This window comes from Canis aureus, chromosome X (assembly GCF_053574225.1).
Source record: "Canis aureus isolate CA01 chromosome X, VMU_Caureus_v.1.0, whole genome shotgun sequence".
Lineage (NCBI taxonomy): Eukaryota > Metazoa > Chordata > Mammalia > Carnivora > Canidae > Canis > Canis aureus.
In genome coordinates this window covers 68,874,475-68,886,798 of record NC_135649.1, presented here as the reverse complement: position 1 = coordinate 68,886,798, position 12,324 = coordinate 68,874,475, and the positions used below count along the sequence as shown (strand labels likewise).

General features: G+C 42.6%; 1 protein-coding gene across 1 annotated transcript; it reads right to left on the bottom strand.

The window, feature by feature from the left end:
- Positions 1 to 2,856: 2,856 nt before the first annotated feature.
- SNX12 (sorting nexin 12) lies at positions 2,857 to 12,182 on the bottom strand. Its single transcript, XM_077889295.1, has 4 exons — positions 11,899 to 12,182; positions 5,772 to 5,867; positions 5,072 to 5,196; positions 2,857 to 4,676 (listed from the first exon to the last, which is right to left on the bottom strand). The coding sequence occupies exons 1-4, from the start codon at positions 12,061 to 12,063 to the stop codon at positions 4,574 to 4,576; spliced, it is 489 nt and encodes a 162-aa protein (XP_077745421.1). The 5' UTR covers positions 12,064 to 12,182; the 3' UTR covers positions 2,857 to 4,573.
- Positions 12,183 to 12,324: the final 142 nt, after the last annotated feature.

Genomic DNA, 12,324 nt, shown 5'->3' with positions numbered 1-12,324 from the left:
AAAAAAGAAAGAAAACTTGCTGTGATTTAAAGAATCCTTTATTCTGTGGAATGTTAATAATTACCTAATTTTTTTTTTGTAAGGAATGAATTTTCTGTTCTCAAAAGAATGGATGGCAGGCAGACAGATGGATAGAAAGATAGGCAAGTAGGCAGACAAGAAGGAGAAAGAAAATAAAAGTAAAACTAGGAACAACTATTTTTTTGTACAAGAAAAGTAAAACAAAAGATAAGAGGAATGAAGGGTGATGGGTGGTCGGGAAGGGAGTGGCAGAGAACCACAAGCTAAATTAGTCACAAAGTGTTTATATTTTAAAAGTAAACTTGAATATTGTGATGTATAAATGGACTAACAACCACTTAACCTGCAGGCTATAATTAAAGTAGTGTCCAGTTTTAGACTCTGACTTAGGGACATGTAAGGACCTTGGAGAGATTTCAGAATAATAACGGTAAAAGGGTAAAAAAATGAGCAAAGTGAGGAAAAATTAGAACTGTTACTATGTCTAAGATGAGAAAACCAGGGGTGACTCAAAAGTCCTCAGGAGGGCAGCCTGGGTGGCTCAGCGGTTTAGTGCTGCCTTCGGCCCAGGGCCTGATCCTGGAGACCCAGGATCGAGTCCCACGTAAGGCACCCTGAATGGAGCCTGCTTCTCCCTCTGCCTGTCTCTGCCTCTCCCTCTCCCTCTCTCTCTCTGTGTCTCTAATAAATAAATAAATAAAATCTTTAAAAAAAGAAAAAAAAGTCCTCACGATATGAAAAAATATCCATTTCAGTGAACAGCTGGTCTACACTTCCACAGTAGAAAATAATTTTACTTAAATTATGACAGCATATATTTGAAGATGGAAGTGTCTCACCTAGGATGTCTCATCAAACAAAAACTACATAGAAACCTGAATGCTGTTCACCTCTCCCACCCTTTGCTAGCTCAACTCCTCATCTCAAAGAATGGGTCAAAGGGTAGATAAGGCATCAGAATGTAAAGATTCAGTTTTCTTTTGGGTCTAGCTACATAGCTACTATGTTTAAAATTTTTTGTTAGCCTTTGGCCCCCAGGTCCCAGATGTAAGGTTGTGCTGTTTCTATGCTATGGATAAAAGAGTAACAAATTAGTAACAAATACCTAGATACATGCATAAACTTGAATTCCCATAAAAGAATGCTTATTCTCAGTGTTGATGGGTAAGAGGGCTTGGATTTGGGGTTCTTTCAGGACCCAGTTACTGTGCTAACATGACCCATTTGATTCCAAAGAAAGAATTTAACTGACCTGATATTAAAAAGAAAGAAATAAACTGGACAACTAGATGTGCCTGGACCTCTTATTTTGTTTCTAGCATTTGTCTTATTTAGACATCTCCTACAATAAGGAATAAGCATAAAGTCTATGAAGAAAGAGAATGTAATCATATTTTATTTGTACCATGACCACCCCACCCCACCCCAGTCCAACTTTTAGCATAAGCCTGGGCACACAGAAGGCTAATTGGTACTTGTTAAATGAATGTAATGTGTCTAAAATTCTACAAGTTGCTTTTTCTAGTTATTCTCTAATTCATTCTCTAATGCTGCTGCCTATGAAGGTTGCATTTGTCTCATTACTCTTCCTTTCTCTTATCTCACCGAAACTTTTCTTCCCTATTCCTTCAGATACCTTTAATCATCTAACTCCTAAACTACCAAAACCTCTCAACTTCCTCAATTCATCCCCTACTCTTCTATTTACACCCAAGTACACTGTTATGTCACCTTAATTCATAATGTTTTGACCATATCACTTTCTATACCTTCTTTCTCTGCTCAAGTACATGACTAAAACTAGCTTTGACTCCCCAGATAACAAGACTCCTACCTCCTCTCATTCCAAACCTTTACTAAAACCCACTTTGTATAGGAAGCCATTTCAGAACACATCGGTCAGATGAAAATAACCACCTATCAAAAGTTCTCATAGTTGGGTAGCCCGGGTGGCTCAGCAGTGTAGCGCCGGCTTCAGCCCAGGGTGTGATCCTGGAGACCAGGGATGGAGTCCCATGTCAGGCTCCATGCATGGAGCCTGCTTCTCCCTCTGCCTCTCTCTCTCTCTCTCTGTGTCTTTCATGAATAAATAAAATATTTTTAAAAAGTTCTCATAGTTAAGAAAAAAAAGTTCTCAAGAGTTCATTCACTTTTCTGCCTGCATCAAAGCTATTTGAAAGAAAATAGCGTTAGGGTGCCTGGGTGGCTTAGTCAGTTAAGCATCTGCCTTGGGTGCAGGTTGTGATCCCAGGGTCCTGGGATCAAGCCCTGCATCAGGCTCCCTGCTCACAGAGGCGCCTGCTTCTCCCTCTTGCTCTCTGCCCCTCCCCCAACTCATGTTCTCTCTTGCTCACTCTGTTCTCTCTACTAAGTAAATAAGTAAACTTAAAAAAAGAAAATAGTCTCAATTGAAGTATAAAACCTATGAAATAGTGTTTGTAGGTGGTATGTTGGAGGATGAGCACGTGCACACACGTTTACGTACACATATAGCATATGCATATATATGCATACACACACACAATAAATATATTCTGCCCAAATTAGAACCCACAAGCTTAAAACCCAAATTTGCTAAATCTAAACCACAGGTATTGAGCTCTATAGCTACTTCCTGCAAATAGATGCATTACCTCTGACAAAGTCAATTGGGAGTTGCAAAGATAGGTAACTATTGCTACAGGCAGCTAGGATTCTAGTTTTTTTTTTTTTTATTTAAATGTAAAACTTATCACCTCAGGACACTGACCATGTTGTATGATTTCTGCACAATACCAAGACTATCCTAGACACTAAAAAATACTATATTTACAACTTAAGCAGGAAAACAGAGGCTTGCTTCACAGTGGTTTAATATGAACAGAGTTGAATATGACATTGTCTGACAGAAGAATGAACAGTTTGCTGAATAAAAGCCCCGAGTCAGGATATATACACAGCAGAAATGGGGCCTCAGGCTTTCAGCACTTGTTGCACAATGAAAGAAGAACTCTTAAAAAAAAGTCAATAACAGAAGATACAAAAGGCAGCAACAACACCAACACTGGGGAGGTGGGAAAGGGAGCAGAGACTCTCTAGGGGCTACTGAGCCCCTGGTACAGGCTCAGCAGGTGGAGAGCTGATCTGTCTCAGGGAACCTCAACATTTAGAAGGACTCCAAATCCTATGTCAAAATCCAATCCTAATTTCTCTTTTCAGGGTCTTGTCAGACTCCATAATCCTTTTCTCCAAGACCCCATATAGAGAATTCCAATCCTTCCATGATAGAGAGTCTAAGGGAAGAGTCCATACTTTTGACATGACACCAGTTAATTTGCTCCCACCCCACCACTGGAGATGGATATCAGGCCCCAGCAAACAAACCATCACCTCCCAGACAGAAGCCCAGGAAAGCTGCTTCAGACTCTAAGACTTGGGACATCCACACCCAGCTGCTATCTCTAGCTCAAATTCTGGGGAAGATGCTGGAGTTCTACAGGAAACAAGTGCAGGCAGTTCAATAACCCTGTGACCAATCTGGGGAGGTCAGTGACAACTCTTGCCCCTGAGCCCCATTCAACAGCTCAAAGTGCTTAGAAGTCAGAGACTGTGGTTTGTTCACGTGCTTCTGCCCCATGGCAGCACTAAATGGGATGGGGGGAAGGGAGAATGGAAGGAGGAGGGTGGTGATACCCTTCCCTACCACTGGGAGGTACCTAGAAAATGATCCACTCCCACCCTTTGGGGAGTTACCTGGCAGTGGTGAGTTGCCCCCACCCCTCAAGCCACCAAACCTGCAAGGCTAACATGTAAAGTAGCAAGGGCTTGGGGAGGAACTGCTGGCCCATACTGACTCACCTGCTGATGAGCAAGAACAGGCAGCCAGAGCGGGGAGCCACAAAAGAGAGGGGCTAGACAATAAGAATTCTCCTACTGCCCTATGGCTTTCTTCTGACTGAAGCAGCCATGATGAGGGGCCCAGAAAACCCACACATCTTGCTCCACACAACAGACTGCTTAAACTCTAGGAGGATTTACTGCCATGAAAAGCAACAAGGAAGAGAAAGTAACAAAAGAAACTGTTGAGAAAACTGGGAGCAGGCCTAGAGAAAACAAGGAGAACATTTAGGTCTCTACCACCTTCCCCAAAAGGAAAAAGTTCATGCAGATAGGAAATGCAGGGTTGTTCCCTGCTCAGCGTTCCTGGTTAAACCTAAGAGTAAGAAAATCCCCTGGACTTGCAGCATCAGTATGTATCCAAGTGTATCCAGCACAAGACCCGCCCCCCCCATAAGATTAGCCTTCTGGCATGGGTAAATTGCCTTCTAATCCAATCCCCCCACCCGCACCCCAAGCAAAGGGCATCTGCCTGTGGTTCCCATCTCTCCTTAAAAAAGAGGATCATAGCAGTGTGCCCACGGTGTAGTCAGGTACCAAGAAATATAATGCCAGACAGTTTATCAGGCCAGGGGATGGGCAGCCAACTTCAGATCAAAGAAGGAGAGAGAGGCTTAGTGTAAAAATCAATGTCATTTTCAGCAGGAAAGTAGAGGGCAAGTGGTGAGAGGGGCTCCTACTGGCGCACCTTCCCGGGGACGTAGTTCCTGTCAATTGCCTCCTCCTGCAGGAACATGTGTAGGCAGCGTTCGTTCTGAGCCAGTGGGTGCCCAGCAATTCTATAAAGAGACCAAGATGGTTATCAGTAGTATTTGGGATCAGAGAGAATTCACAGAGTGACAGGGGTGTGGACAGGGGAAGAAGGGCAACGTCAGCTCTTTCAGAGGTTCAAGCAAGAAGAGGACAACAGGGCACCACTCCACCCTAATATTATATAGGAGAAGGGGGACAGAGAGGTAAAGCAGGGAGAAACCACCAAACACATCCAACATGCAGTACTTTCTCAGACCCTGAGGTACAGGATCAGAATTCTGCTCAAAGGAACGGAGTCTTACGATCCAGTCAGCTCAGCACACAACTAGCATCACATCTTATTACAAAGAGGAGACAGACAAAACATATAAAGACCATGATGGCAAAAGCAGCAAGAAGAGTCCCCAAGAACTTGGCTTACTTGTTAATAAACTGCTCGAGGCCCTGCCTCCTTTCTTCAATGAAGGACTCTTCAAAGATCCCTTCATCTCCTCGAAAAGGGAGCTGACGCTTCAAGGCTTTCCCAGGCAGTGGTGGTACTACAATCTGCAGGCAGATGCAAAATATCAACCACATGAGAGAGGATGAAGAGGGAATGAGGTGGTGAAACACTGTATACTTAATTTCCTATTAGGCAAGGTCTATCTTATCCCACAGCCAGCAACTTGTAAGAACTGAGACCATAAGAGCAGCCAAGATGGCTCAGGTCAAAAACCAACTGATTTTATGATAGGACTGGCCTTCTACCTCAAAAGAAAGAAAGGAAATAAACTCAAATATTCCTCACTCTCTTTAACAATCCACTAGCATCCACTAATTTAGCTAGGCCTTCCCTGACACTATACTTTACATTTTTAGCATCTATAGGAGTTTAAGTTATATGACTTTACTAGCCACTGATTCAAGTGATACGTTTTCTTTAAAATTTGTCCTGCACTTCACTGCTTTCAATTCAAGTTTAAAGGGTTATCACCCAGATCCAATGTGTTGGGATTTGATAGTGTTTAGCCCCCCCCCCACCCCCCCGCTGCCTTTAAGATTTTATAGACTATGATCTTATGCCTTCTCAGGCTATGTAGATATCCTCCTCCTAGGATCCCACACAGGGAATGGGGTCATACCTTACTATCTCGCTCCAGCTCATTCTTTAGCCACTCGAAGTCACTGTAGCGCCGCCGTACACAGGACTCCTTCAGCTTGAAGATAGGTAGGTTTGTCTATGGGGAAGGAAAATGAGAGAAGAGAGATGGTAACTAATGTTCAGCCTGTGGTGGCCACCTGTCACAACCACTTAGGTCCCAAAGAAGAAATAATTCCTGTGAACCATGTTCCTATAACTCCTTTAACACCAGGTAAATTACCTTTAACACCAGGTAAATCACCAGGTAAATTACCAATCCTTACCACATCCAGCCTTGTCACAGTTGGTGATTAGAAGTCCCTTGCTGCTTAGAATTTATCCTAAAAATAGATTTGAAGTCGTATGCAAATATATATGTACAAGGAGTTTCACTGTACTTTATTTGTAATAATTAATTAATGTTCACCAGTATGTAATAGGTTAAATAAATTACAGTATGTTTATACAGTGGAATTACTGTATAGCTATAAAGAGAATGTAAACTACATATGAGCCTGTAGGGGAATATATTAAGCATTAAAATCAAGGTACTGAACAGTACATACAGCTTGCCTGTGTGTTGTTTTTTCCTATTTGGTTTTAAAAAGGGATATGTATATTTACCCAAAGAAAATGAAAACACTAATTCAAAAAGATATATGCATGCCTTTGTTTACTGCACATTATTTACAACAGCCAAGATATGGAAGCAACCCAAGCGTCTATCAAGAGATGAGTGGATAAAGATGTGATATACACACAAACACACACACAGAGCGGATAAAGATGTGCTATACACACACACACATACACACATACACACACATATACAGGAATAATATTCAGCCATAAAAAAAGATGAGATCTTGCCATTTGCAACAACCTGGCTAGACATAGAGAGTATTATGCTAAGAGAAATGAGTCAGACAGAGAAAGACAAATACCATTTAATTCACTTACATGTGGAATCTAAAAAATAAAACAAACAAAAAGCAGAAACAGACCCATAAATACAGAGAACAAACTGTTGATTGCCAGAGCGGAGGTGGGTGGAGGTATGGGCAAAATGGGTGAATGAGAGTGGGAGATACAGGCTTCTAGTTATGGAATGAGGGGATCCCTGGGTGGCACAGAGGTTTGGCGCCTGCCTTTGGCCCAGGGTGCGATCCTGGAGACCCGGGATCGAATCCCACGTCGGGCTCCCTGTGCATGGAGCCTGCTTCTCCCTCTGCCTGTGTCTCTGCCTCTCTTTCTCTCTCTCTCTCTCTCTGACTATCATAAATTTAAAAAAATTAGTTATGGAATGAATAAGTCATGGGGATAACAGCATAGGGAATATTGTCAATGGTATTGTAATAGTGTTGAATGGTGACAGATGGCAGCTATAGTTGTGGTGAGCATAGCATAATGTAAAACTTGTCAGATCACTATGTTTAACACCTGAAACTAATGTAACATTGTGTGTCAACTATATTTCAACCATAAAGGGGATATGTGGGTGCCAGGGTGGCTCAGTCGGTTAAGCATCCAACTGTTGATCTTGGCTCAGGTCTTGATCCCATGGCTGTTGAGTTTGAGCCCTGTGTTGGGCTCCATGCTAGGCGTGGAGCCTGCTTTACAAAGGGGAGGGAAATATGTGTATATATTTATATTTATGAATAAAATGTTTATTCATAAATAATAGTGATTGAATTTGGAGTATAAGACTAAACACTTGGTTGGAACGGGTGGGAGGGTCACATTTTTCACTGGACGATTTGAATTTATCACATGCTCATATTACATTTTCTTTTTTTTTTAATTTTTATTTATTTATGATGGTCACACAGAGAGAGAGAGAGGCAGAGACACAGGCAGAGGGAGAAGCAGGCTCCATGCACTGGGAGCCCGATATGGGATTCGATCCCGGGTCTCCAGGATTGCGCCCTGGGCCAAAGGCAGGCGCCAAACCGCTGTGCCACCCAGGGATCCCTCATATTACATTTTCAATTGAAAAGTGAATTTAAGTTCCCTGTAAAGAACAATAGAAAAGCACCTCCAAGGTATGCCTTCCTCAGCTTTTCCTATCCAAATTCTCTCCATTCTGCATGTCCCAGCTCAAGTCCCATTTCATCCAGGAAATCTTTCCTGAGAGCACCAGCTTAATTTACTGGTCTCTCTCTCTTCTACACTTCTATGACATTTATACTTTAGTAGTGCCTGACACACTATTGGTTTATGCATCATGTTAGTCTTGCTACTTAACTAAACTGTAATTTCATTGAAATCAGGAGCCGTGACTACTTCTGCATTTCCCTAAATGCAGACCATGCAAATCACTCAGTAAATACTCAATTTATTAATAGAGGCCCTATGTATCTGTTTACCCTCTCCTTGTCTAGAAAGCACAGCAGAAATAGCAATTATATTAAGTTGGCTTACCATTGCCTGCTCTCTGATATAAATCAGCTTATTCCCACATCTTACTCACTGACAATTTTCCCAAGGCTCTAATGGTGACAGGAACTACCAACAAACCAAAAGCCCTGATCCTCACTCCTGTCTACGAGTTCTAAATAGAAACGGCCAACCACATGTATTAAGACTGACTAAATTTCCCAACAGCCAATCCATATCAGCAGATGGAAATAAAAGGAACTTAGTTTCTCTCCTTTATCCACAACTGCCTCAGGGCAGGAAAAGAATATCTTCAAGCTATGTTAGTGCTTCACACAGTCCTCACTACACCATGCTTTGTAGCCCTCATGTCTGGAAATTATCTTTCCAGGATCCAGTTCTAGGTAAAGGTCATCAAAAGCTAAATAACTAACCAACTTACATCAGTTACAACTCTATCCAGGATCAAGGTTCAAGGAATGTCAATAAGTTAAAGGAGGGTGAGATACAGGTAAAGCAATATTTCATTACAACCTTTTCTTTAGGAGAATAAATAAAAAACTGGAAACAGTAGTTTCTTTGGAAAAGGGAACCTCTAGAAAACAGAAGGAAGGAGGAAGACCTGGTTTCTACAGTGTATCTTTTTTTGTATCTTTTGAATTTTGTACCATGTGCATATATTAACCAAACAAAATAAACCATTATAGAGCGCATTCTCAGAATCCTGCAAGAAATCTGCATATGTATCAAATCATCACACAATATACCTTAAACTTACACAATGTTATATGTCAATAACATCTCAATAAAGCTGGGGAAGGAATAATCCTGCATGGAAAAAAGAGTGCTTTGGTATCATCTGATTCTAGGTTTCCACCAGAGTTCATTACAAATACTGTTATCCCCAAACAGAACCTTAACTAGTAGGCTTTTACAGAAGCCTACAGAAGCCAACAGAAGGACCAAAGAAAAGGGGGAAAACTCTCAGTAGATTCTTCCAAGACACAGTGAAACCACCCACTGCCATTTTGTGGACTTCCTCCTTTGACTCACAAAAATCCTATTCTTTCCCTACCCGCATAGGATGATGACAATAATGACCGTTCATCTCAGCACCTAGCCATCCAAGGAAGTGGCTACTGTGTACTAAGTAAAATAATCTCCCAGCTCCATGCTATAAATCATATAAGGAAGACAGGATTGTGTAGTACAGGATATAGGAAGTCCTTTGGCTCTGATCAACACAAAGTCAAGGGAAAGGAAAGAAACAAAGTTCAAGTCCACAGGACAACCGACATTTGAGAGTTCACACACGTCATGTGAAGTCACCAGGACACCTCTCCAGACTCCTCATTTCTTGGGATAGTGGGGGGGGGGGGATTCTTTCCTGAGCAAAATAAAAGAGAACAGCTTCAGAAATATTTAACTATTAAACTAAGAAAAAGAAAGTCAGTGTTATCTACTTCTACCATACACAATGCCTAACTCTCAAAGCCCATTCTCTAAGTCTCATGTTCCTTTATAATGCCTACCATGATAAACCACCTAAAATAGCAATTAAAAATCAAATATTTCAACTTTTCCCTAAAACTGACTTCAATTAAAATAGTAAAAGCCGAGATGGCCATACAAATTAACATAAACAGTACAAATTAACTCAAACCCAGAGAACCAGGAACTGTCAACTCTATCATCACTGTACAATTAAAAATTGTGGAAAAGGCAGATGAAAAGCTTAATGGGTAAAAAAAAAATTGCATACTAAAGCTTTGCAACTAAGCACTGCCAAAGAGACTAAAGTGTAGTGGGAAGAGTATGGTGGGCTTTAGGGTCAGACAGACCTGGGTTCAAATCCCAGCCCTGCCACTTATTAGGTATTTGTAACTGGGCAAGTTACTAAAACTGCATTCCTCCTCAGTTTCCTACCTGTAGAATGTCATTTTTGTAAGGATTTAGAAACGAAAACCTAGTTAAGTGCCTGGCACATAGTAGGCATTAGATGAACAGTCTCTGTTGTTATTAGAATGACTTAAGAAGTCAGGGTGCCTGGGTGGCTCAGTTGATTAAGTGTCTTGACTCTTGGTTTTGGCTCAAGTCATGATCTCAGTGTCTTGAGATCGAGCCCCATGGTTGAGCTCCACGCTCAGCAAGGAGTCGGCTTGGGACTCTCCCTCTTCCTATGCCCCTCCCCACTGCGTGTGCACATGCTCAATCTTTCTCTCTTTCTCTCACTCAAATAAATAAAAACAAATAAATAGAGCTATTTCATTCATAGTCACTAAGGCTCTTGGGTAATGCATGGAGACATGGTCTCTAAAACCCCACAGTAGAGAATCCTTACATTGAACAAGTTTTGCCCAGGCTTCCTCAGGTAATTAAGTTTTCTACCACTAATAGTATTTTCAGGGATCTAAATTCCATTCTTCCCCAAAAAAGATGACTCCAAGTACTTTTTTAAAGACGAGTTTTTCTCAATTTTTGCTTTAATTTTCTTTCTTCAGTTTAGACTTTATCAAACTTGGAATTTGGAGATCATCATTTATGAATTAAATTTCAAAGCCCAGGCAGGAGACACACTCTCATTCAATTCATTCATTCATTCAAAAGTGAAAGCACATACACTCTTTTAGGTCTTCAAATGCTGTTTGAGCAACATGCTGTCTATAGAGAATATTCTGGCCCTCTAGTCTGAGAAAAAACATAAGAAAAAATAGAAAATGGTTCTCCAACTTTTCTTGCCTGTAACCACTTCAACTGGGCAAAAGAACCTGCAAATCACTACTTTATCTGCACATTCCATCCTTGCAATGTGGACTAAGAATTAGAGAATAAAGTCCTCTGCAGTGCACATTGAAAGAAGCTACCCCTGGGGCAGTCCTGAAATGTCACATATTAAAGTAACTACAGATCATGGTCTTAATCCAAAAAGTTAATCTAAAACAGAAAGGGCAAATGGCCATATGCACACAGAAAGCCCAAATGGTAGCCAATACTCAAGTAAACATCCCGGATACTTCAAATCTAAAGGATCAGCACAGGAGAAGAACACCAAGTGACAATCCACCAATCCCAATGCAAAGCCAGGCTTTACCATGAGAACATGTGGTACCTGAGAAAACTTAAGAAAAAAACATTTCTCTCCTTCAGATGCTAATTCTACACAAGTCTGGGTAGACTCAATCTCAAGGAGACTCCTTTTCTTATTTCTCCTCTACCAAGCCCGCTGGTCTCCCTTTCCCAGAGTCTATCTTCCCTTTATTCCAGGCTTTGCTTAAGTCCATCACCCCAGGGAGACCTCATTAGGAAGAAATTGGGGCGTCCTGCCCTCCCTCTTCAGATTGACTTCCCACAACCTAGTTTAGTTATGGGACCCAGTGATGTATCACCTTGGCTTTCCATCCCCCAGCCCTCCGCCACTCTGTCTTCCCTCCTTCTGTCGCTACAGTCCTATTTCCCTTTCTTCCTCACTGTAATCTTCTCCATGCTCCCCACCCTATCCAGCCATGCTTCACTTTTTGTCACAGGTACTTATTTGCCCTCACCCCAGTTCGACATCTCCCTCAGGAGTTTTCCATATCCTAGGGCCACAACCTAGTTTGGAGACGTCTCTCTAAACCTATGAAGCCCCTAACCCCCAAATGACCCCTCCAAGTGTTTTCGCCAATGTTAGTCGTCCGCATGGCAGCCCTCCCCGCCCTCCCAGGCCGGCCGGCTGGTCCTCCCTCAGCTGTCTCCCTCACCCCGTGACTCACCCGCATGCGAACCTCATAGGTGGTGAAGCGCGCGCGGCCCACGCCCACCGTCTGTGGATTGAAGATGTCGATCTCCAGGAAGTTACTCGGCGGCCCGTAAGCATCGGTCAGGTCCTGCGGCTTCGAGTTAAGGCGCCGAGTGTCAGCCACTGCTGTGTCCGACATCTTTCCGAAGGAGAGACTGGGACCGGGGAAGGGGGTGGGGGACAGAGGCCGGAGGCAGGAGCGCGCACAGCCCCTCCCGTTTGCAAAATAACCAGCCAACCCACAGACAGCGGCGCCGCGCACGCGCGTCCACGCACGCACGCACGCACGCACGCGCAGGTTCCCTTGGCCCCGGGCCCGGCACCCTGAATAGCAGCCAAGTTGAGGGCTGTAAGTCCCATACTGTGGAGGCCTCATTCAGGCTTCCGGGCGGCGTTTGTG

Excerpts from the sequence above, each read along its gene's own strand:
- SNX12 (XM_077889295.1), bottom strand. The coding sequence starts at position 12,063 with ATGTCGGACACAGCAGTGGCTGACACTCGGCGCCTTAACTCGAAGCCG. Across the intron at positions 5,868-11,898 it reads CCTATGAGGTTCGCATGCGG|ACAAACCTACCTATCTTCAA; the intron begins GTGAGTCACGGG and ends CCTTCCCCATAG. Across the intron at positions 5,197-5,771 it reads AGCTGGAGCGAGATAGTAAG|ATTGTAGTACCACCACTGCC; the intron begins GTATGACCCCAT and ends ATCTGCCTGCAG.